This window comes from Phasianus colchicus, chromosome 1 (assembly GCF_987193195.1).
Source record: "Phasianus colchicus chromosome 1, bPhaCol1.hap1.1, whole genome shotgun sequence".
Classification (NCBI taxonomy): Eukaryota; Metazoa; Chordata; class Aves; order Galliformes; family Phasianidae; genus Phasianus; species Phasianus colchicus.
Window position 1 is genome coordinate 60,650,852 of NC_143436.1, and position 20,531 is coordinate 60,671,382.

A 20,531-nucleotide genomic window follows, 5' to 3' on the forward strand; every position below is an offset into this window, starting at 1 on the left:
CTTATCAGCCACTCCCCATGATTTATTACAGTAAGTTGCTGATGGAGAAAAAGAGTAGGATTTACCTGCATACACAAAAAAAATATTTCTTCTACTAACTTTTTCAGACCTCTGAAGATTTGTTTTTTTTTCCTCTCTCTGTTTCTCCCCATCTATTATGTGAAATCTGTCTCTCTCTGCACTGCCATTGGAGTCTAGACTCCCTCTTTTATATTTCTTTACAACAGCAATCTTTTCACTCACACTGCAGTTATTTCTTTTAAATTCCCTACCACAGAGAAGAAAGCAGCTTTCAGTTGGAAGGAACTCCAGCACTGAGACATCCAGGAGCTACCAATCTTTAGGAAAACTTAGGTTTTTAGTTTTTTTCCTGCTCCATCCAAATACTTGCACTCTCAAAAATAACCAGTGTTCTGACATGGGTGCAGCTCATGCAAATGTCATGTGTCACTGCTTCATACAACTGAGAGTCCATAGGTAAGTTAGAGCCTACATGTATACTTGTTACCTCAGCCCTTCACTAGGACTCAGTGATAGACATACACACACCTCCAAAAGGTTTGGAGATGTCCTCACTGCGTGAAGAGGAGCACATGCCTCTGTGTTGACCCTTTCCCCATAGCCTGTGTTTTGTTTTGTGGTTTTCCTTCTTTTTGGGTGTTGCTGCAAGAGGTGTCAGATTCAGGAATTTTGGTAGAAGTTGTCTCTTTGGAAAGCACATGGCTCCATAATGTCAAAGTGGACCCTAAGGCAATACTGCATGAAAGGATTTCTCCTCATTTCTCCCCACCTTTCATTGCTCCCCTGCAAAGGCAGAGTAGGAACAATTTAATTTTGGTCAGAGTAAGATACTGACCAAGGCACTAGGGGATGGGCTTATCATGTTGTGTGTGAATGCAGACTTGGGCTGTTGGAACACAGAACTGAGCTCCAGAGTTGTTTGCAATGATGCCCCATCCCTGGAGATTTTCAAGGCAAGGCTGGAGCAGACCCTGGGCAACCTAATCTAGCTGTGGTGTCCCTGTTCATTGCAGGGGAGTTGAACTAGATGACCTTCAGAGGTCCCTTCCAACTCTAGGGATTCTATGTAGCAATTGTGGACTGAATCACAGATGGTGACAAAGCTGAATGTGTTGTGTGTGTGTGTTCAGGACCAAGATAAATATGGCACAGGCTCTAAGTGGGATTCCAGGAATGAATTTCAAGAGTCCATCCACCCACAGCCAGGATGAGTGAGGCAAAAGTGAAATTGATTTTGGTTTAAAAGGGCTGTGAAGGAAGATATGAGTAAATATGGAGAAAAATAATCTAAAATTGATTAGAAACGATCCATTACCCAGCAGGCAGTAAACCATTGTAGATAGTCCATTGGATAACTATTACAAGAAAATGAGACTGCTCTGGTATATACAAATAAGAATCAGAACATTGCACTTCTGCCACGGTATTTTTTGCCTCAGTCTATATGTCTTTTTTTTTTTTTTTTTCTGGTTTAAGATTACAAACTGCTATGAAAGACTATAAACATACACTGTAACTTTGAAAAAAACTCTTAAATTTTACATTTCAGACTATCAAGTAATGCTTCAAGTAATAAGATACTCGGTAAAGGAATGACAGTGCTATGTGCTAGGAAAATACTTCATCTGTGAAGGAAAAGACACCTTGTATTATGCATGTGAAATTATCTGCAATGCTCCCAGCAATGCTTGTGTGGGAGATACGGAGGACCTTATTAAACCTCCTGTAATACCCAATACTAAAATAATTGCAATAATTGAATGAATAGTAATGTAAGCCTTCTGTGACAGCGTGGTCCCAGCAGAAACCTTAATTCCTCTATTACATTTGAAAAGATCTATAGTAAAAGTAGAGAAAATCATCATACTAACAGTTTAAGATCTAGCTCAATAAAATTGGTGTAAACCATACCAAAAGTCTTAACAAGACAATTTCTCACTATTGTAGGAAAAGACTTTGTTCTGGTAAGGAATCCTACCAGCATTGCCTTTAAACAGTGCAGAGTTAGCTTGTGTCCCAGCTCAGAGAAAAAGTTGTAGGGGGCTCCCTAAGGAAGCAATAGGTTTTGCTTTACATAATCCCTGAGTAGTACAGTCACAGTCTGGGATCCATCTGGGCCCTTGCAGGTCTCTGACATCCAGTTGTGTCTTGTTCTGCAAAAGCAAAAATTTGGATTGCAATTGGAAACTACCAGAATTCATACCAAGGCTCATTTTAGAAACCCAGTAGAGGGGGTGCAGGCAAACATGATGCATGAAATTATGTCACGGTTACCAAAGTGAAAAAAAAAAGATGGATTTCACACTTGATGTTGACATGGAACAGGAAAATCTGGCCTTACGCTTGCACTATCAGGAACGTGAAACCACAGCAGTCTTTAGTTACTTAGGTGGGACTTACTGAACCTGTCAGTTTGGAGACTGTTGAGAGACAACCAGACATGAAATTCCTGGGTAAACCATACAACATATTTACAACCATACAATGGCCTTTGAACCTCTACTTGTGTGTTCAGGGCAGTTCTAATTCTTGCCTAAGTATCTGTTCAGCCTGGATTTGATGGGTGAACAGAGACTTGTTGATAGGCACAGCTAACATGTTAGTGAGAAAATAAATGATTCATTCCTCTTTGTTCTTGGGAATTCATAGGGGCTGTGTTACAAAATATGTCTGCAAACTGCTTAGACATGTGGATTAGTTCCAAGACAGTGAAATAATTAATGTCACCAAGCTCTACATGAGACTAAATTAAGTATTCTAGGAACAAGAGCCTAACTGCTGCTTTAACGACCCAATTGGATAAAAGTTCAGATTGAGAATATCTTTAAAGTCTTTAAAAATCCACAGAATTCCTGATGGAAAGTGCTTCTAGGATGGTCCTCCTCAAAAGCAGGACACGAGGTTTAATCTTTCTCCCAGCCGCAATAATGCCTATGTTTCAAATAGCTGTGTTGATAACAACAGCTGATTATGCAAGTAATATAATAAACCTGCAAAGACACTTAGAAAATGTTGTGGGGAAAATGACTTTGCTCCCTTGGAGGAGCAGTGAGAACAAGTCAGGCACAGATGCATATTTGCCTTGTTCTTATATTCTTTGTTATATATTTAGTTTGTTATAGCTGCTGGGAAAAAAAAAAAAAAAGAGTCAGTATTAGGTTTGAAAACATGACTTACACAAGATAAAGAAACCCAGAAATATAATGCATATAAATATGAGAAAAGGGAATTGCTTGCTCTCAGAAATATGGAATAAATTTGCAGAGGCACAGTAAAAGATGAGAGATTATAAAAAGGCATTAAGGCTGTCACTGTAAAGTAGTTGGGGAATTACACAGCAAGCTCGCATTACCAATTCAGACTGGAGTTTGCTGTGAAGAATGGCCTGGTCTTTGGAGGGAACAGAATGGCTAAGCAAAGTGCATTGCAATCTGATATTCTTTGGAGAATTCAACAAGCTCATGTGGGCATAGAGCAATGCAAATGGAAAGCATAGGTTATGTACGTGCAGCAGCCTCCTAAAAGACTCAAATTTTAGAAAAAATAATCTAAGAATGAGCTGTTTGTTCAAAATATCAACCTAGACAAGAATAGAATTCATGCTGCTAGATCAGGGTGAATAACTGCCATGGTTTGACACATTTACACATAGTTTTTCTGGCAAAGACTACACTGTGGAGTTGCATAATTATTTGCATTTCCCCATAACAGTACTATGGGGAATGTAGCATTAACACATCTACTGTGCCAGGCAGCAGTGGGATGAGCAAGGAGCTGCATCTCAGGCCAGGATTTCCAACCATTTGCAAGGGCTGACGAGGAGGATTCCAGCCTCTGACTTCTTATCCCACATATCCCATACTGAAAAGTCTACTGAAAAATGGAACCAAAATATTTAAGATTTCTGTAAAAAGCTCCTGGGTCTGAAAGAGATCCTTCTGCTGCTGAACTTAAGAGACTGCCCTTAAAACATGGTCAATCTCCCTTTATTTCAAGAGGTGGCTGAGAAGCAGACTTTCCAGAATAGGACTAATCTTGGTGCCTATAAATAGAGATGATGCTATGCAAGAGTCACACTATTTCATGGGGAACAAGGATACTAAAGTGCAGGGCGAGGCAGTCTGCATGTGGGATGAAGCTTCAAGGACTCAGGGCTCTGCCTGCCAAGGAGGTCACTTCTGGCACCTTTGGAATGCACACTCCCCAAGGAGAGGCTCTGGGGAGACAAGAACAGTACGGAGATGAAGCCTGCGAGTCATAGAATCATAGAATATCTCGAGTTGGAAGGGACCCATAAGGATAATTGAGTCCAAATCCTGGCTCCACACAGCACCACTCAAAAATCAGACCAGATGTAGAGTCTGAAAAGACACTGAGGTTGAGCAGAATAAGTAGAAGCTCCTGGAAGGCATTTTGTCTGCTTTTAAGACAGCTAATGCCATTTCATTTGTAATTTTTTTTTTTTTTTTGTAAGAACTATGACAGCAAAAGAAAAGAGAAAAAAAAGAAAGGAGATGTAACGCATGCTGTTATTAAGAAGATTAAGGTGAGAACTAGCCTGAGAGGATCAGACTTGAGAAGAACTGGGGTTGATTGGCCCTTTTCTTCTCTGGCCTCAGTAGCCCAAGCCAGCTCTCTGGAGAAGAGCAGGCCCTCCTGAGACTGCTGAAGCCAGAGGCACAGGGGTTGTCCATGGGCAGCCTCTGGATGGGGCTGGGTTGTGTACAGCATAGGTGTGTCATCTTGGTAAAAGCATCAGTGTTCTGGATTCTGTGGCAAGGTGTTATGGTACAAAAGTCTTCATGAAGACTGTGCTTACTGTAACGCTGGGAAAACATTTAAATTTAGTCTGATTATGATGTCTCGTCTTCGGCTGTGACTGAATGGTGGCTTTGTTTATAGCCACAATTTTCATGCACCACCATTAAAGCATGCAGAAGTGATGCTCAGGTCAGAAGGGATGTCTTTACTGTTGTAGGAGCGAGGGAATCTCATGGGGACACTCATTGCCAAAATATTGAGTGCTAGGTGTGTACTGAATCTGGTGATACTTCAACAGCACTTTCAGATCTTACTTCACTTTGGAGAAAAGAAATGATGTCCCTTTGTATCAGGTTGTATTTCCAGGAAATACACTTGGAGAATACCATTGATATTACTGCCAGTTGAACTCCGTGGCCACAGAGCAACATGGGGATATATAGGGCGTTTGTTGCGTTACATACAAAGCATACAGCAGAGCATCCAACAATCTGTCCCATCTTGTACCACCTCTTCCTTTCTTTGAAGTGGTGATGTTCCAGTGATGAAGGCACTCATTTCACTGCCATTTGGGGCTCTAGGATTCCTGCCCTGCCAGCTTGTGGACTGTTTGTAAGGTATTTTTATTTTTTCAGCACCACCTTCTTCCAGTTGCATCACTTCCATGCTGTGCACCTTGGTGTTCTGTAGCAACTGCTGCTCTTGGCTGCTGACACCTGAATAACCACAGACTTTGAATGCCTCATAGCTAAGTCAGAGATTTACTTTCCTACTACTTGCAAAAATAATGAGACTCCTCATCTGTACACATGGAAATGAGGAAAAACAAGCTTGGCTTTTTATGCTTATGGAAAAATAAACCTAACTTTCTTCCAGTCCTGAAACCATTGCAGTAGGAGCAGAGAAATCTCTCTGAGAAACTTTTTACTGTGTCTTTCAGAATATTTTAGTGCTCTGTTTTCTTTGAAAATTACCTGCAAAGAAAACAGAACTCCTTGTGGATACATCTACACATCTCTTAGTTTTCTGAAAATCTCTAAAGCAACATATCTGTAAACAACAAAGTCAGATGTTGTCTGCTTTGAAAGATTATTGCTAATGGGCAAGAAGTAATTAAGATTTCCAGCCACCTGTAGCCAACTTGAGACACAAAAACATTCATTTCAGAAGGAGCTGGAATAATTGGCTCCATCCTAGTGAGCTTTGAAAAACTCAAGAAGAAGTTGCAAAATACTAAGCATGAAATGCTAATTAACTTGGATTCACTGAATTGTTGATTCTGTTTCATGTTTGGGTTTTCAGGATATTTAAGGTGGGCTGGACTTCTTTTCTTTCTCTTAATTAACAAAGATTTTTTAAAGACTTGAATCCTTGAATGAAGGACAGTACCCCTAGGATCTGTGAGACTGCCAAACCAAGCAAACTAGGAAATAGTGACTCTATTGCTGCTGAGTTTGGGGGGGGAAGAAAAAAAGAAGGGTGAGAACACGTTTTGATGAGCATTTGTGCAGTACAGTCTGAGGAGATGGAATGTCCAAAGGAGGGCTACAAAGACGGAGAAAGGTCTGGAGGGCAAGGTGTGTGAGGAGCAGCTGGGGGCCCTGGTTGTGCTCAGCGCAGAGCAGAGGAGCTGAGGGGAGGCCTGATGGCGGCTGCAGCTCCTCACAGGGAGCGGAGGGGCAGCGCTGAGCTCTGCTCTGTGTGACAGCGACAGGGCCCGAGGGAACGGCATGGAGCTGTGTCAGGGGAGGGCAGCTGGGGGTGAGGGACAGGTCTGCACCACAGGGCGGTGGGCATGGAACGGGCTGCACAGGGCATGGGCATGGCCCCGAGTGCTGGAGTTCAAGGGGCACTGGGATGCTGTTCTCAGACATAGGGTTGGATTTTAGATGGTGGTGCTGTGTGGAGCCAAGATTTGGAATTCTGTCCTTATGGGTCTCTTCCAAGTTGGAACCATTCTATGATTCCATGACATATTTGTGCAGTCAGGAAGAAGTATGGTAAGGCTGGTCAGCCTTTTTCCTCAGTTCTAGTTCATATTTAAATTGTAATGTTTAATGTGCCCTTTTCTCCCCCTTACCACATAATATGATACAGTTGCTGTTGCTATTGACCTTCAGGGAGAGAGAAAATCAGTGGCAGCTGATGTGTGACACTGTTCTCAAGAATTAATAGCCCTTGCCCTCAATTTCAGAAAAAATACTGTAAGACTTGATTTGTGATAAAGGTAGGAGGAAGGAGAGGTAATATGGCTTGGAAAAGCCATTTGTTGTTGTCTGATAGCAAGCTCTGCTGGTTTTGTCCACAGGTGTCACAGTACTGAAGAAGGAGTTACAGAAAGCAGAGATGCATAAACCTCTGCAAAAGCTTAATGTTCCGTAAATGGCACTTTGAGAAAGTGCAACAGCAGCTGTTGCTGAATTCACAGAGGATGGAAACTCTACCTGCCGCATGCAGCTGCTAGCAGCAAGGAACTGGCCGGCACTGCTGTGTGATGGTGTGAGAGCTGCCTGCTTGGGCCATGCGGCGTTGGGCCTGGTGCCGTCCCACTGTGAGACTGCTGTCAGCATTGGAAAGGTGTGGAGATGCCTTCAGCCCAAACACACAGCAAAATCTCCTTATTACAGAGTAAGAGCAGTGTCCCAGAAAGAGCTTGGGCGTGCTTGTGGATGGCAAGCTGGATGTGAGCCAGCAGTGTGCTCTCACAGCCCAGAAAGCCAACTGTATCCTGGGTTGTATCAAAAAGAGAGCAGGGAGGTGATCCTGCCTTTCTGCTCTGCGCTTGTGAGACCTCACCTAGAGAACAGTGTCCAGGTGTGGAGTCCTCAGCACAGGAGAGATGTGAACCTGTTGGAGCACATCTGAAGGAGGGTCACAAAAATGATCTCAAGGGTGGAACAGCTCCTCTACAAGGACAGGCTGAGAGCTGGGGCATTTCAGCTCTCAGCTGAAGAGAAGGCTTCAAGGAGACCTGAGCATGGCCTTTCAGTTTCTGAAAGGGGGCTGTAAGAAAGAAAGGACAGATTCTTTAGCATGGTCTGTTGTGACAAGATAAGAGGAAATGGTTTCAAACCAGAAGTGGGGACATTCAGATTGGATGTAAGGAATAAGTTTATACAATCAGGGTGGTGAGGCACTGGAGCAGTTTGCCTAGAGAGGTGGTGGATGCCCTGTCCCTGGAGACACCCAAGGTCAGGCTGGATGGGGCTCTGAGCAACCTTATCTACCTGTGGGTGTCCCTGTTCATTGCAGGGGGGTTGGACCAGATGGCTTTTATGGGTCCTTTCCAACTCAAATGATTCTATGATTCTATAAAATCAGGGTTTTCTGAGTAGTGTTTAAGCTGATCAAGGGCATTTAGCTAACGCTCAGGTACTACTTTGGAAATCCCAGTGATATCTCAGCTAGGCTGCAAGTGGTGGGACACAGCTTGCTCACTGAGGTGCGTAGCTGGGAGGCAGAGGACAAAGTGCTAGGGAAAGGTGTGCAAGGGAGAGGTGCCTTCTTCACACCAGGCTGGTGGGGCCAGGGCAAGGCTCACAGGAATGCGCTGTCTGTGCAAAGTCCTCCCTTGGCAGAGGGCGGCTGCTCTGAGCTTTGCTAAGGCTTCTTGTCTTCCTCTGGGGTAAGTTACCACTAACTGACTAATGAAAAGACAGAGATTTAGGTAAGATGTCAGGCAGAAATTCTTTACATAGAGGGGAGTGAGGCCCTGGCATGGGCTTCCCACAGAAGCTGTGGATGCCCAGACCCTGGGGGCATTCAGGGCCAGGTTGGATGGGGCCCTGGGTAGGCTGAGCTGCTGGCTGGCAGCCCTGCCCACGGCAGTGGTTGGGGCTGCGTGGGCTTTAAGATCCCTTATAACCCAAGCCATTGTGTGATTCTATGAAAGAATGCGATACCGTCCTGTCACCAAGAGGACAGAAAGCAGTCGGGCTTGACCAGGGCATCGTAACGCACAGACGCTGAGAGGAACGCGGACAACGGGCAGCCCGCAGGCCGTCTCCTCGGTGCCTCCTCCCGCGGTCGCCGCAGGTGCGCGGGCGGGCTCCGCTCCCCCCGCCCCGGCGCACACAGGGGTTAACAGCAGCGCCGCGCCGCGCCGCCCCTCGCCCGGCGGCCCCTCCGCATCGCCCGGCCCCGGCAGCATCGCCGCGCACATGGCCCCGCCGCGGTAAGTCCGGTCGCGCCGCCACAACAGCGGGCGGCGCCCGGGGGAGCTGCTCGCGGGTCCGGGCCGCGCCCGCTAAGACACAACGGGGCGCTGCCGGGGGGCGCCGGGAGAAGGGCGGCGGAGGAGCCGCGGTCCTCCCGGTCCCGGTCAGAGCCGGCGGAGGAGGGAATTAGCGCTGCGATCTCTAAATCCGGAACAGAAAGGCGTGATCGCCCACGCGTGGGCTGCCGGCCGGCAGCGGGGAGGGAGGTGAGCGCAGCCGTGGTGCTGGGGCCGGCGGTTGTCGTGCCGCAGCCACGGTGCCTCGGCAACAACGAGCGCTGCGTAGGGCAGAGCGGGCTGCCGCTGTGCTTGGCCGTCCCGCTTGTGTCCTCTATGGGCCTTGAAAGAGGTTCCATTTCCCGGGGCCACTGGAGGGTCTGAGAGGAGGGAGCTCTCCTAAGGGCTTGCTCCACTGCATACGGATGTTCTGTATGTTATCCAGCCGTGTCTGTGTTATTCAGGCAGGGTGAAGGAAGCGCAGCCATCCCCACCCTGAAGGGGCAGCGTGCCCGGTGCGGTGCGTCCCTGTTCCTCTCTCCGCACAGAGGAAGAGGTTACACGAGGCCTGTGTGGGATAAGGTGCACAGGGGTTCTTGTTTAACAGTGCTCTCTTGAGAGATGAAGCTGTGGGGATGGAATGTTGTTTCTGCGTTTGATATTAAAAAGAGCAATTGGTTTGAAGTAGCAGAACGCAATGCATTTGTATTCTGTAACTTAGAAACAGCTGATCTAAGAAGTAAAAATGCTGTATATGTTAGCGGCATGTTTTAGAAACGTTATTACTGAATGATGTGATTCATTCTTTCTTGCAAAACTGTAATAGTTTTTAAATGTTCCAAACAATGCGAGTATAGTGTTAGGGATTAGAAAATATATTGTAGAGTTGTTCTGTTAGGATAAGAAACTCCCAGCAAAACAGATTTAGCAAACATCAAAGAAGCTAGGGCCTCTACACAAGGCCAAACTGTATCACTCCGTGAGAAGGTTGGGATGTGACAGGCAGGCACCAAGATATTCCCCTCTGTCTTTCTCCCGAGCTTATCTTTGTGGAAGGGAGGACAAGCAGATATCCGCAAAATAATGATCAAGTGTGGAATAAGTTAATTAATTAACTACAGATTTACGCTTAGGCAGCAAAAATGTATGTTTGTCCAGTGTTTCCATGTTCATTGAAGTGTTGAGAAGATTGTGAACCTGCAGTACTCAGCCAATGAGGAACTAGGGGAGAAAGAGATAAGCATTGGGCAATAGGGAATAAAAGATGTAACGCTGTTTTCTGTGCACAATCCTGCTTGCAAGAGGCCTGCCATTGCAATTGCAAATGAAATCTGCTTTATCAGAGATACCGCCCTGGAAAATTTTTTGGATATTTCAAACAAAGCTGACTGCTCGAGCTCTGAGCAGCTTTGAGGCAGCTCTGAACTCGGAGTGAGCAGAGGTGCAGAAAACCTTGTCTGGTCCCCAGGGAGCTTTCACCCTGCTGTTAGCATGGGCGGCTTCGTATGGTCTTACCCATATGGCTGGTGTTTGTAAAAGGAGCAGCACTACAGCCAGAGTTCCCATGAATGAGACTCTACTCCTTACTTTTTGAAAGGCAAGAGGAGTTCCTTAACATGAATGTTTATCCTGTATGTCATAGCATCTGTTTCAGAAGTAGCCGCAAACCATGTGCCAACACCGGTGCAATAGAATGCTGGACTGGCAGTTCTTTTGCAGGAGGATAGGCCTTCTGCAGGTAGAGCTGTCCTTGTGTCTGTGTGTGTGTTTATTCACACTGATGTCTAAAGAAGATTAGTCCCTTCATGCTTCTGAGCAGAAACACCTCTCCTTGGTGAAGAAAGACTAGCGTTCTGCTGTGCAATCACTGAAGGAGATAACAAACTCCTGCTCTCTGCAGAGGAGAACTAGTGATGGCAGTGGTACAGCCCCGCCTAGGAAAAGTGTTACTTCTTTCCATCTTGCCCTGTTTGAGGATGGAGATGTTCAGACCAAGCAGTAGTGGATGAACAGTTTGTGTAGGAAAGAACAGTGCATCTTTGAGACAATTATTTTTGAGAAGACAACATCTTTATCTTTGAATCCTGGGCCTGGGTTTTCCCTCACCCTCAGAAGTGGCCTTCTTTCCCTAGTTCTCACCCTTGGCCTGAGGAAGTGCTGCAACCTCGATGGTGCCTCAGGCCTGGGAAGGAGGATTCTACTTTCTCTGTTCCCATACATCCCGTCTAAGCTGCAGTGGCTCATCCCTTTTGCTGATCACTTTTTTCTTCCATGCTCTGTGTCAGTGCTGTTTGCCCCCTGAGACACATTTGCATTGTTCAGGGCCACCAGCAGTTTCAGGGCAGCAGCCTGCAGCTCTTTCTCCATCACTACCTTTCCCATGGTCAGCAGCTGCTGCACTGTATGCAGCAAACTCTGCACGTGCCTGTCCTGAAGCCTCAGGAAGAGATCCTCAATGTCGGTAGCAGGCCGGTGTCCCTGCTGCTGGCTGCTGACTGTCACCTCTGTGGGATGTGAGGTGGAAGGCTGCATGTTCCCCAGCAGTGGCATGCCATCAGGTGAGAAGCTGGAGATGTCAGCTCCTTCCGTGTTAGGGCTGGAGTTGGATGACTGGGTGGTTGCAGGAGAGGTGGGAGAAATGGGCTGGGGACTAAAGATAGCAGACAATGCTGCATCGCTGTTCAGGGCCATGCTGTTGAAAGTTTGTGTGCTGCCCAGTTTGGGCTTGTGCTCTCCTGGGCATGCAGTCCGCTGTGAAGGAGAAAAACATTCCTCTAGAGGTGGTGGGCCTGAGGAACAGGTGCCTTGCCCCTGCCCTGCCAAGATGGGCTCCCTTAAGCCCAAGGAGGAAAAGAAACCTTCTGCTTTCCTGATCATGTTTCCCTGGATGTCTCCTTTTGTGACTCCCAATTATCTTCCCATGAAGCCTGCACAACTCACCCTTTCTCCTGCAGCAGCTTTGTTATCTCACCTTGCTTGGGAATGAGAGCTGGACACAGGGACAGAGGTGGCTCTCAGAGGTTCATTTTCTTCAAGAATACCTTCCCCAATGTCTCCTTTTTGGCAGGTGGTTGCAGGTGCCACCGGTGTAGACTGGTCAGCTTGGTGTGGATGCCCCTGACAAGTGGGCTGCCCACAGCTCTCTACCTTCCCTGTCTATAGCCTCTTTTTTGCACTTTCTCATTTCACATTCATTGCATCAGTGCCCAGAGTACAATGCACCAGGTCATCAGGAAATAATTAAATAACTCACCTTAATGAAATACCTTTTTGTAGTGCAGCGATAAAAAGCAAATGCACAGAAGTTGGGGAAGAAGGAAGTTTCTGGCAGTTCAGAGCATATGGGTCCTAGAAAAAAGGCAAATAAAACATGGACTTGGTGATAAACTCCAGTGCGGAGGTCTTACCAACCTTCAGCAATAATCTCACTGTTAAAAGACACCTCTCCATTAGAAAACCTCATGTGCTTGGGAGAAACTCCACTGCTTCCTGGTCATCTCTGCCACTGAAGCCCTGAGAAGAGGCTGGTGCTAAGTACGTGCGGCTGCCATCAGGTGTAAGACGAGATGTTCAGAAACAGATGCTTTCTCCTCACCTGGGAGTACTGCCTGTCCTCTCTCTTACCAGTTCCCAAGTGTCAGTCCCCTCCCAGCACAGAAGTGCAGTGCTGGCAATGCAGGGCCCCTATCCATCTGCCTCCCCATGGCAGATGCAGTTGCCTTTACCTTCTGGGATGACTCCATGGTTTTCATACTCATCCAGTCTCCGGACTACAGGGTTCTGGCAGCCGTACAGTGTGCGGAGGTGGCAGGCGGTGCTGGCGCGTTGAGAGGTCCGAAGGGACCTGAAGAACTGGCGGTACTCATCATTGGAGAGAGGTGTGCCCAGTTGCTGAGCTTTTCCAACCCAAGGGCCAGCAGTGCGGCTCCAGCCTGACAGCACTGGTGAGAAATGAAATGCAGGGGGGGTAGGAGGAGGAAATGCTAACCATGGCACGCTCAGAAGAGCTGTCAGGGTGAGCCCAAACCTCTGTTGCCTTGTCTGGATGTGAGGTCCAGAACAGTGCTGTGAGAGAGTAAAAACTGAGGTTGAAGCATGGAGGGAACCAGCTCTGCCCTTGCTAACAGGGGTGTAGTATTCTGGGGACAGTACGTGGCTGGGGGGCCTTCACCAAAATCTCTGGAGATTGAAATCGTGAGCTGGGAGGAAGGTCTGGGAAGTCATGGCTGGAACTGAGAATGCAGCTTTGCTATCAAACTTGGAGCAAGGAGGTGGATTCCTTTCAAGACTTTTGTATCTGCAAATTCTCTTTGTCTGTTAAGTGTGTGACCTCTGGAGTTGATGAAGTGTGCCCCAACAGGTATGGATATGCCCTTAAAGTGGTCCAAGCATTCACTGAACCCATGTGCAAAACTTAAAGCCAATTCTTCCCTGTGAAGAACATTATGAAAGCTGTCGAAATCAAACATTTGGAGGCTAGATGAGTCCAAATAACAGTGCCATGTGCAATCTTAGTTTCATCTCCTTATGCATATGCTTTCTATCAATTATTTAAGTGCACAGCAAGCTGCTCTTCTTTCCTTAGGACTTCAGTGTCCCTTCATTGTAGAGACTTGACCTATCCCAGGTGGGGAAGTAAAATTGTAAGATAGAATTGTGCTACATTCAGGATATCTGCCTCATTTCCCACAGGGATATGGAAGAATGAAGCAGGAAGATGCTGGAAGAGGAAGGGTAGTTTTGTGGGTGTTGTGCTAAGGAGTAGGTTTTATACCTGGCTACACCACAGAGGCTTCTGTGTGATGCTGGGCAAGTGCCAGGTTTCTCAGTGTGTTATTGATGGAATTTTCCTTACCTTGTGGTTTGCCATTTATATGAAGGCTGAGGTCTCCTAGAGCTTTGGAGTCTGCATGTGCTGTATTTTGAATGCAAGTGCTACAGTAGCATCTACTTTGAGAAGACAGGGCTGAAACATCTCAAGCTGAGATTCTGAAAGTAGTGTTTTTTTTTTAACTTTAATCCTTCTCTGCCCTCATTTTGCTATTTGCAAAATCACTATAAATGAATTAACAGCTGTGAAGCACTAGAATGTAGAGTGTATAGAAAGTTCACAAGGAAGAGAGTCATTTGTATGGGATCCGCACGTAAATCAAGCACAGAACAGTAGGAGTGACTGCTTACTGAACAGCTGCTCACTGCAAAGGCATTGTCCATCCCAGGACTAAAACAGCCAAAATTAATGTGAAAAGAAGATAAGCAAGAGCTGTGTTGCTGTGTGCACAGAAGGAACAAATCAAGAGTTGCAAAATGAATGCAATTTAGGGATGATGTAAGTGTTCCCTTTGACTTTGCAACCTCTGGAGTAGTCTGTTAATCTTTGTCTTCCTTTTTTTTTTTGTAAAGGCAAACTTAAACATTTCTACATGGCTTTTATCTTGTTAACATCTCTGCTCTTATTAACATCTGTGTGCCTGTAGATGCAGCATGATCAAATAAAAGCATGTAACTTTCCCCCTTGAATTGATCATAGAGGTTATTGAGCCTTCTGTGAAACAGTATTAGATGAGAATGAGACACAGCCAAGTGACTGTGGAAATCTACAGAAAGTGGGGGAATGAGGAAGCCAGGAAATATGGGACTCCTCCACAGCCTCTCACTAGGATGTAGGCTGGTAGGCCGTGCCTTTCTGTCCATTTCTTCCAACTCTAACACCTTCTCTTCGCCTTTAACCAAAGTCCTCTTTCACATCCCCCTCTGCCTCCCCTACCTCCTCATCTGGCCATTTCTTCACTTCTTGGCTGGTTGTTTGAGCCCAAGTCTCTTCTCTCATTTCTGGTCTGTGTGCCCAGCTGTGTCCAGCTCCAAGTCCTTCCTCCTTCAGTTCAGCAGTCCCTCCCTGTCTCTCCTTGATGAGTAACATACCAGCTATAGTATGTAAAGCCTGGCAAAATTGTAAGCATCTGAGATCTGTGTGTTGATGTTTTTTGGGGGTGCCCTTTTCTCTTCATCTCACCTCCACTGTGCCCACACTGGAGTACACGAGGGGTGAGGAGGCTAAGAGCAGCCAGGTCAGCCATCCTTCCTCACACCCTGACCTGAAGGGGAGACATTTTCTACTCACCAATCAGAACCAGGAGAGCCTGCATGACTGACATGGCGCTGTGAGTGCTGCCTGAGCCAGGCTATCGCCTGCCCGTGTCCTCCCTCCTGTACCAAGGGTGCTGGGACAGGCAGTGGGGAGCAGAGCATGCTTCCCTCGTTCCTGGTGGTGATGTGTGGTGTCACAGACACCTTCGTTCTTTGCTCTGTTGTCCCTTGCTTCCGTTGTCTCCCGCTTCCTCCTGCCCACAGTTCTCCTCTTGCCCTGTGCACCCAACAGTAGCTGTTTGTTGGGTTTGTGTCAGACATATCTCCTCCCTATTACTGCTTAACCAAGGGTTGGGATCTCGGTGGCTCCCTGTACCAGCTGTGTCCTTCATGGGGCTGTCCCTTTGGGCCTCTGCCCATCATGTCAGGAGCTCAGTGCAGCTCATCTCCCTCCTCCTTTGTCTCACTGATGTCTCATCAGCCACGATGTTGCCTAAGGACATGGCACTGTCCAGGCATGGCTGACCAGCACCTTGTCTCTACTGGGTACTCGGTAGTGTTGCAGGCTTCTCACCTTTTTTATGGCAGTCATCAAGCAGTATGCTTTTCTGCCACATTCCCAGCTCTGCACAAAATAAGCTCTCTTCTGTATCTGCTTTTTTCTTCTGCAGGTGCTCACCATTTTGGGGTGCATATAGACCATGTGTTTGGAGCTGCTCTTGAATGATAGCAGAAAGGGACTGAAACAGAAAGGTGGCTTTCCTCTCCTAAAACCATCAGGATGTCTCAGCAGGGTCAGGCCTACCTGCTGCCTTGTAGGTTGAAGGGGGACACACAGGGAGGGAGGGCTCAGCTTTCCTGCCATGTTCCAGTGGCATGATGCGAAGCCATGTGACTGAAATGATGCAGTGCCATTGCAGAGCTAGTATTCACATGCACAGTTTTTAAGCATCTTCTTTCTCTAACCCGTACCTTTCTGGCTGTTCAGAATTCAGCATCTTAAAATGCCTGAGTGTGCTGCACAAATGCAGCACAGAGCTAAATAGGTGACCTAATTTTCTATCCCATAAAACCCACTCATGTACGCTGTACTTCTGCTCTGTAAAGAAGTCCTTGTATGTTGGCACTCAAAACTGCCCAATCCAAATGATGTCAGTCTTCACACACGTGTGTAGCTGCATTTTTCAGCTCATCTCCAGCCCTGTGTTGCAGGGCTCTGTCAGGAATGAGGCAGCCACAGTGTCATTTTGCTGAACAGGATGGGAAGTTCTGCCTTTGGTCTGTTATTGCTGCTGCTGCTGCTGATGTGTGCCCTGTGCGTGCCTGGCTGAGCCACCGAGCAAATGCTCCTCCATGGAAGCAATGAAGAAGACTCCAGGCAGATGCAGAAGGCAGCGCATGCGTGCAGGCAGCATTTTCCCTCTGCTTCAGCAGGACTGTACTGTGTTCATATTTAACACGCTGGGAGGAAAGTTGACAGGGAGAAAATGGCTTCAGGCATCTCTGTTTTCTGTACAGAATTCAGCAAGCTGACAGGCAGCTCTCTGTAGTATGTGCAGCCAACCCTGTCTTTGCTGTGTGAGCGGCCCTGGCTAGCAGACCCCACCAGCAGGGTCACAGTGTGTGTGGCAGAACATCAGTGACCCTGACTTGTGTTTCTGAGCATTATTTTATATCTGGCCTAGGATGCTTTCATTTTCCAAATCTCAGTCTCAACACTGCTACTAGAACTGATGGTATTTATTACATCTGTTTTCCCTCTCTGATCAGGAGCTGCTGTCCCTGACTTTTCTCTAACCTCGTGGATAGAGTGAAGAGAAACAGCACTGTGTCCAGGAGGAACTGAACTCTGAAACAGCAGAGGTACTGCTCAAAAGGTGAGAAATTGAATAGCGCATGCCTGGGGGAGAAATAAAAGAGTGAATGCTGAAAATCTGGTTATGTTGTGCTGCATGCTTCACACTCATCCTGCATCTCAGCTCCTGTACTACATAGACTTTGTTGTCAGAAAGATTTTCAGGCAGGGTATGCAAAAGTAAAACACGGTCCTGGGGAATCCAAGACCCTTTGAAGTCTGTGTGAAATTAAATCAAATACCATGTTTTTTTCAGCAAAGATCTATACTTGGAATGTTAGGAGGCGTAAATAACCACAGTGTGGCTTTTTCTTCCTTTTACTCTGACAATATTTTTAATGTTTTGTTGGTCAGTCAGCCGTCCTGGGGTCTGTGTTGGGGGGGCCAGTGCTATTATTTTATTTGTACTGTGAACGCTTTTCAGCCCTGAGTGTTATAAGCAGAACTTCGGGCATCAGTATAACCGTTGTGATGTTGTCTTCCCAAATCAACAGGTCAGCCAACTCAAAACCTAAGGGGCTTAGCCTGCGGCATTCTGCTCAGCTTCTGACCTCCCACACATAAGATGATGATGTTGGCACTGTAAGCAGTGCCCTCCAGCTAATCTGCTAGCATTCATTTCCCAGTTGTGTTCTCTGCACTAATACAAAACCAGGAGCCTCTAAATGTTTCAGTCTAAATGTACATTTCCATGCTTGATTAATAAAATAGTTTATCATTCCGTTCAGTTGCCTATCTGTTCTGTAGACAAAATCTAGATGCAATTTGCTGCAGAATATGTCTGGTTTTCTTTGTAAGGAAAAGGTTTATGACTGCAAAGAAGAAAAGTACTCTGCTTAGCAGGGGATGATGTTTCTGTGGTGCTGTCTGCTTCCTTCCTTGATTAAGCATAGGAATGCTGGAGAACAGCAGTGATTCACAGAGAACAGGAAGAGAAATGGAGAGGCTTATTCATCGCTAGTTCCTCTGTTCACCCCAGCAGGTGGCCAGACCATGGGTGACATACAGAAGGCTCAACCTCATCAGGAAAGGCCTGCGAGAGCTGACTTGCACCCGTTCACCTCCAGAAGGCCCACTACAGATACCCTCCAGGACTCTGATGAAAGACCAGACTGCAAGCAGGAGCTGGAGATGGAGAATGAGGTGAAGCTGTCTTTTGTGAAGAGGCAGGGAAAGGGAGCTCCCTCTGTGATGGCTGTGTGGGAGTGCGAGGGTGGTGGCACTCCCATTGGCAATGTGGTCCTTGCTGGGGACAGGCCAGACCCTCCAGTGTGTGGGAACGGCACCATTTGGATTCAGCAGGTGGGAGAGAAAACCTATGAGTGTCCCGAATGTGGGAAGAACTTCAGCCGGAGCTCATATCTCAGCCAGCACCAAAGGATCCACCTGGCAGAGAAACCCTTCAGCTGCTCTGAATGTGGCAAGAGTTTCACCCGCAACTCGGACCTGATCAAACACCAGCGGATCCACACAGGTGAGAAGCCCTACCAGTGCAATGAGTGTGAGAAGACCTTCAGCCAGAGGTCCAACGTGATCAGGCACCAGCGGACCCACACGGGAGAGAGACACTACCAGTGCAATGAATGTGGGAAGAGCTTCAGCCAGAACTCGCATCTCATTGTCCATCAGAGAAGCCACAAAGGAGAGAAACCATTTCATTGCCCCCGGTGTGAGAAAAGCTTCAGCGACCGCTCCTCCCTGATCATACACCGGAGGGTCCACACCGGAGAGAAGCCCCATAAGTGCCAGGTATGTGGGAAACGCTTTCGGGACAGCTCAGCCATCATTCGGCATCACAGGATCCACACAGGAGAGAAACCCTACAAGTGCACCGAGTGTGGGAAAACCTTCCGCCAGAGCTCCTCGCTGGTGACCCACATGCGGACGCATACAGGCGAGAAGCCCTACAAATGCCCTGTGTGTGGGAAGAGCTTTAGCCAGAGCTCAGCACTCACCACGCATCGCCGCATCCACGGGGGGAAGGTGTTGCCACTGTACCATGGCAGCCTCTTGCCCAGCCCCTACCAGTGCGCTGAGTGTGGCAGGAGATGCAGCGACCACCCCACTCTCATCAAGCACCAGACCACGCATGCGGAGGAGCGGCCCTACATCTGTGTGGAGTGTGGGGACAGCTTCCGTCGGAGCTCAGCACTCAATGTCCACTTGAGGATCCACCGTGGGGAGAGACCCTACAAATGTGAGGAATGTGGGAAAACCTTCCGGCATAGCTCAGCTTTGGGTGCACACTTGAGAATCCATGCGGGATCCAAGCCCTACGAGTGTGCTGAGTGTGGGAAAAGCTTCCGGAAAAGCTCGACACTTAAAGTGCATTTGAAAATCCATGTGGCCAAAAAACCTTATAAATGTACTGTGGGTAGGAGGACTCTCTCTTCCTGCTCTCTTCTCCCATAGCGTTGGTTGGAGCAGGAAATAAGAGCAGAATTTGATCGTGTCTCAGGGCACATGAAAAACATGGCTACTGAGAATCACAGTGGCAAAAGGCTAAGGAGACACCATAGCAGCTCTAGTGTCAGGACTGGGTGCTTAACCCCAGTGGTATGTTAAATTATGAGGTCAGGGAACTGTGTACTGGCAGTTTAGAAAGAGTACTGAGAGCTGAGGGGAGACCAAGTTCCGTGTAATTTGGGGACTGTGAGTATGCAGTAGAATACAAGCATAAGAATTGGACTTTCAAAATAATTTTTCAACAAAGTGAAAGATCAAACTTAAAAGGTCCAAGTTGGCTCTCATTCAAAACTCCAGCTCGTTAGGCACTGCAATAGACTTATAAACTCATATTTTCCATTAACATGGTGAATTGACCCCGTGTTTGAGCAGGCACTTCCAATTCCTTGAGTCCAAAACTGAGGAGCTGAACCTCAACCCGTTCTGTTTTTCAATCCTCTGTTCCAAATCCTACATGGGACAATAAATTCCTACCTCCATACACATCATCTGGGTGACAAAATGGTTGAGTAAAGCAAAACTGACGGAGCTGTTCCCAGAAGACTTGGATGTGCAAGCGTAGCCAGTTGGTACACTGCCCATTAACAGTGTTGGGCAGCTTTGTCCTCCTTGTTTTCTAACACCTTCCTGTTAGGGACATCAACAAAACATGGGCAAAACCGTGGCCTTACTTTGTTTAACCAAAAAAAAAAAAGGGTTTCCCCCTAGATGTGTGTGTTATACTTAGCATGTATGATGGGTTCCTACTGATAGTCAGGAGACTGTTTGCAATTTTGTAGTCCTTTTTGTGAGAGAACTCTTCTTCAGCTCCCTATTGTTTGTGCTGTAGTAACGTGTCAAGCTCAGTGTTAAGTTAGGAATTCGAGCTTTAAGTTAGGAATTCCTATATTACACGTAGTACTGTGGTAATGGCTGCGTTACAGAAACCTCCTCTGTATTGCTGTGTTTTGTTATGAGGGATGTGTTTCCATCCTAAATAAACCTTTTTTTTTTTTTTTCCTTTTCTCTGTATGATGCTGTTTTGTCTCACTGTGTATGCATACATGGGAAGGGAGAAGAGAAGGCTCCGGGGAGACCTCATTGCGGCTTTCCAGTGCTTGTGGAGAGCTTACAAGTAGGCGGGGGCCG

The 20,531-nt window shown here is 46.9% G+C and overlaps 2 protein-coding genes across 2 annotated transcripts; one reads left to right on the top strand and one right to left on the bottom strand.

Annotated features, from left to right (window-relative positions):
* Nucleotides 1–11,251: 11,251 nt before the first annotated feature.
* On the bottom strand, nucleotides 11,252–15,206 carry LOC116226850 (uncharacterized). The gene is made up of 4 exons (XM_031589852.2): nucleotides 15,117–15,206; nucleotides 12,721–12,936; nucleotides 12,249–12,343; nucleotides 11,252–11,746 (listed from the first exon to the last, which is right to left on the bottom strand). Exons 1-4 carry the CDS (start codon nucleotides 15,148–15,150, stop codon nucleotides 11,252–11,254), a joined length of 840 nt encoding a protein of 279 aa, XP_031445712.2. The 5' UTR covers nucleotides 15,151–15,206.
* On the top strand, nucleotides 12,353–20,395 carry LOC116226849 (uncharacterized). The gene is made up of 3 exons (XM_090144928.1): nucleotides 12,353–15,897; nucleotides 16,853–16,959; nucleotides 17,917–20,395. The coding sequence occupies exon 3, from the start codon at nucleotides 17,931–17,933 to the stop codon at nucleotides 19,347–19,349; it is 1,419 nt and encodes a 472-aa protein (XP_090001054.1). The 5' UTR covers nucleotides 12,353–15,897; nucleotides 16,853–16,959; nucleotides 17,917–17,930; the 3' UTR covers nucleotides 19,350–20,395.
* Nucleotides 20,396–20,531: the final 136 nt, after the last annotated feature.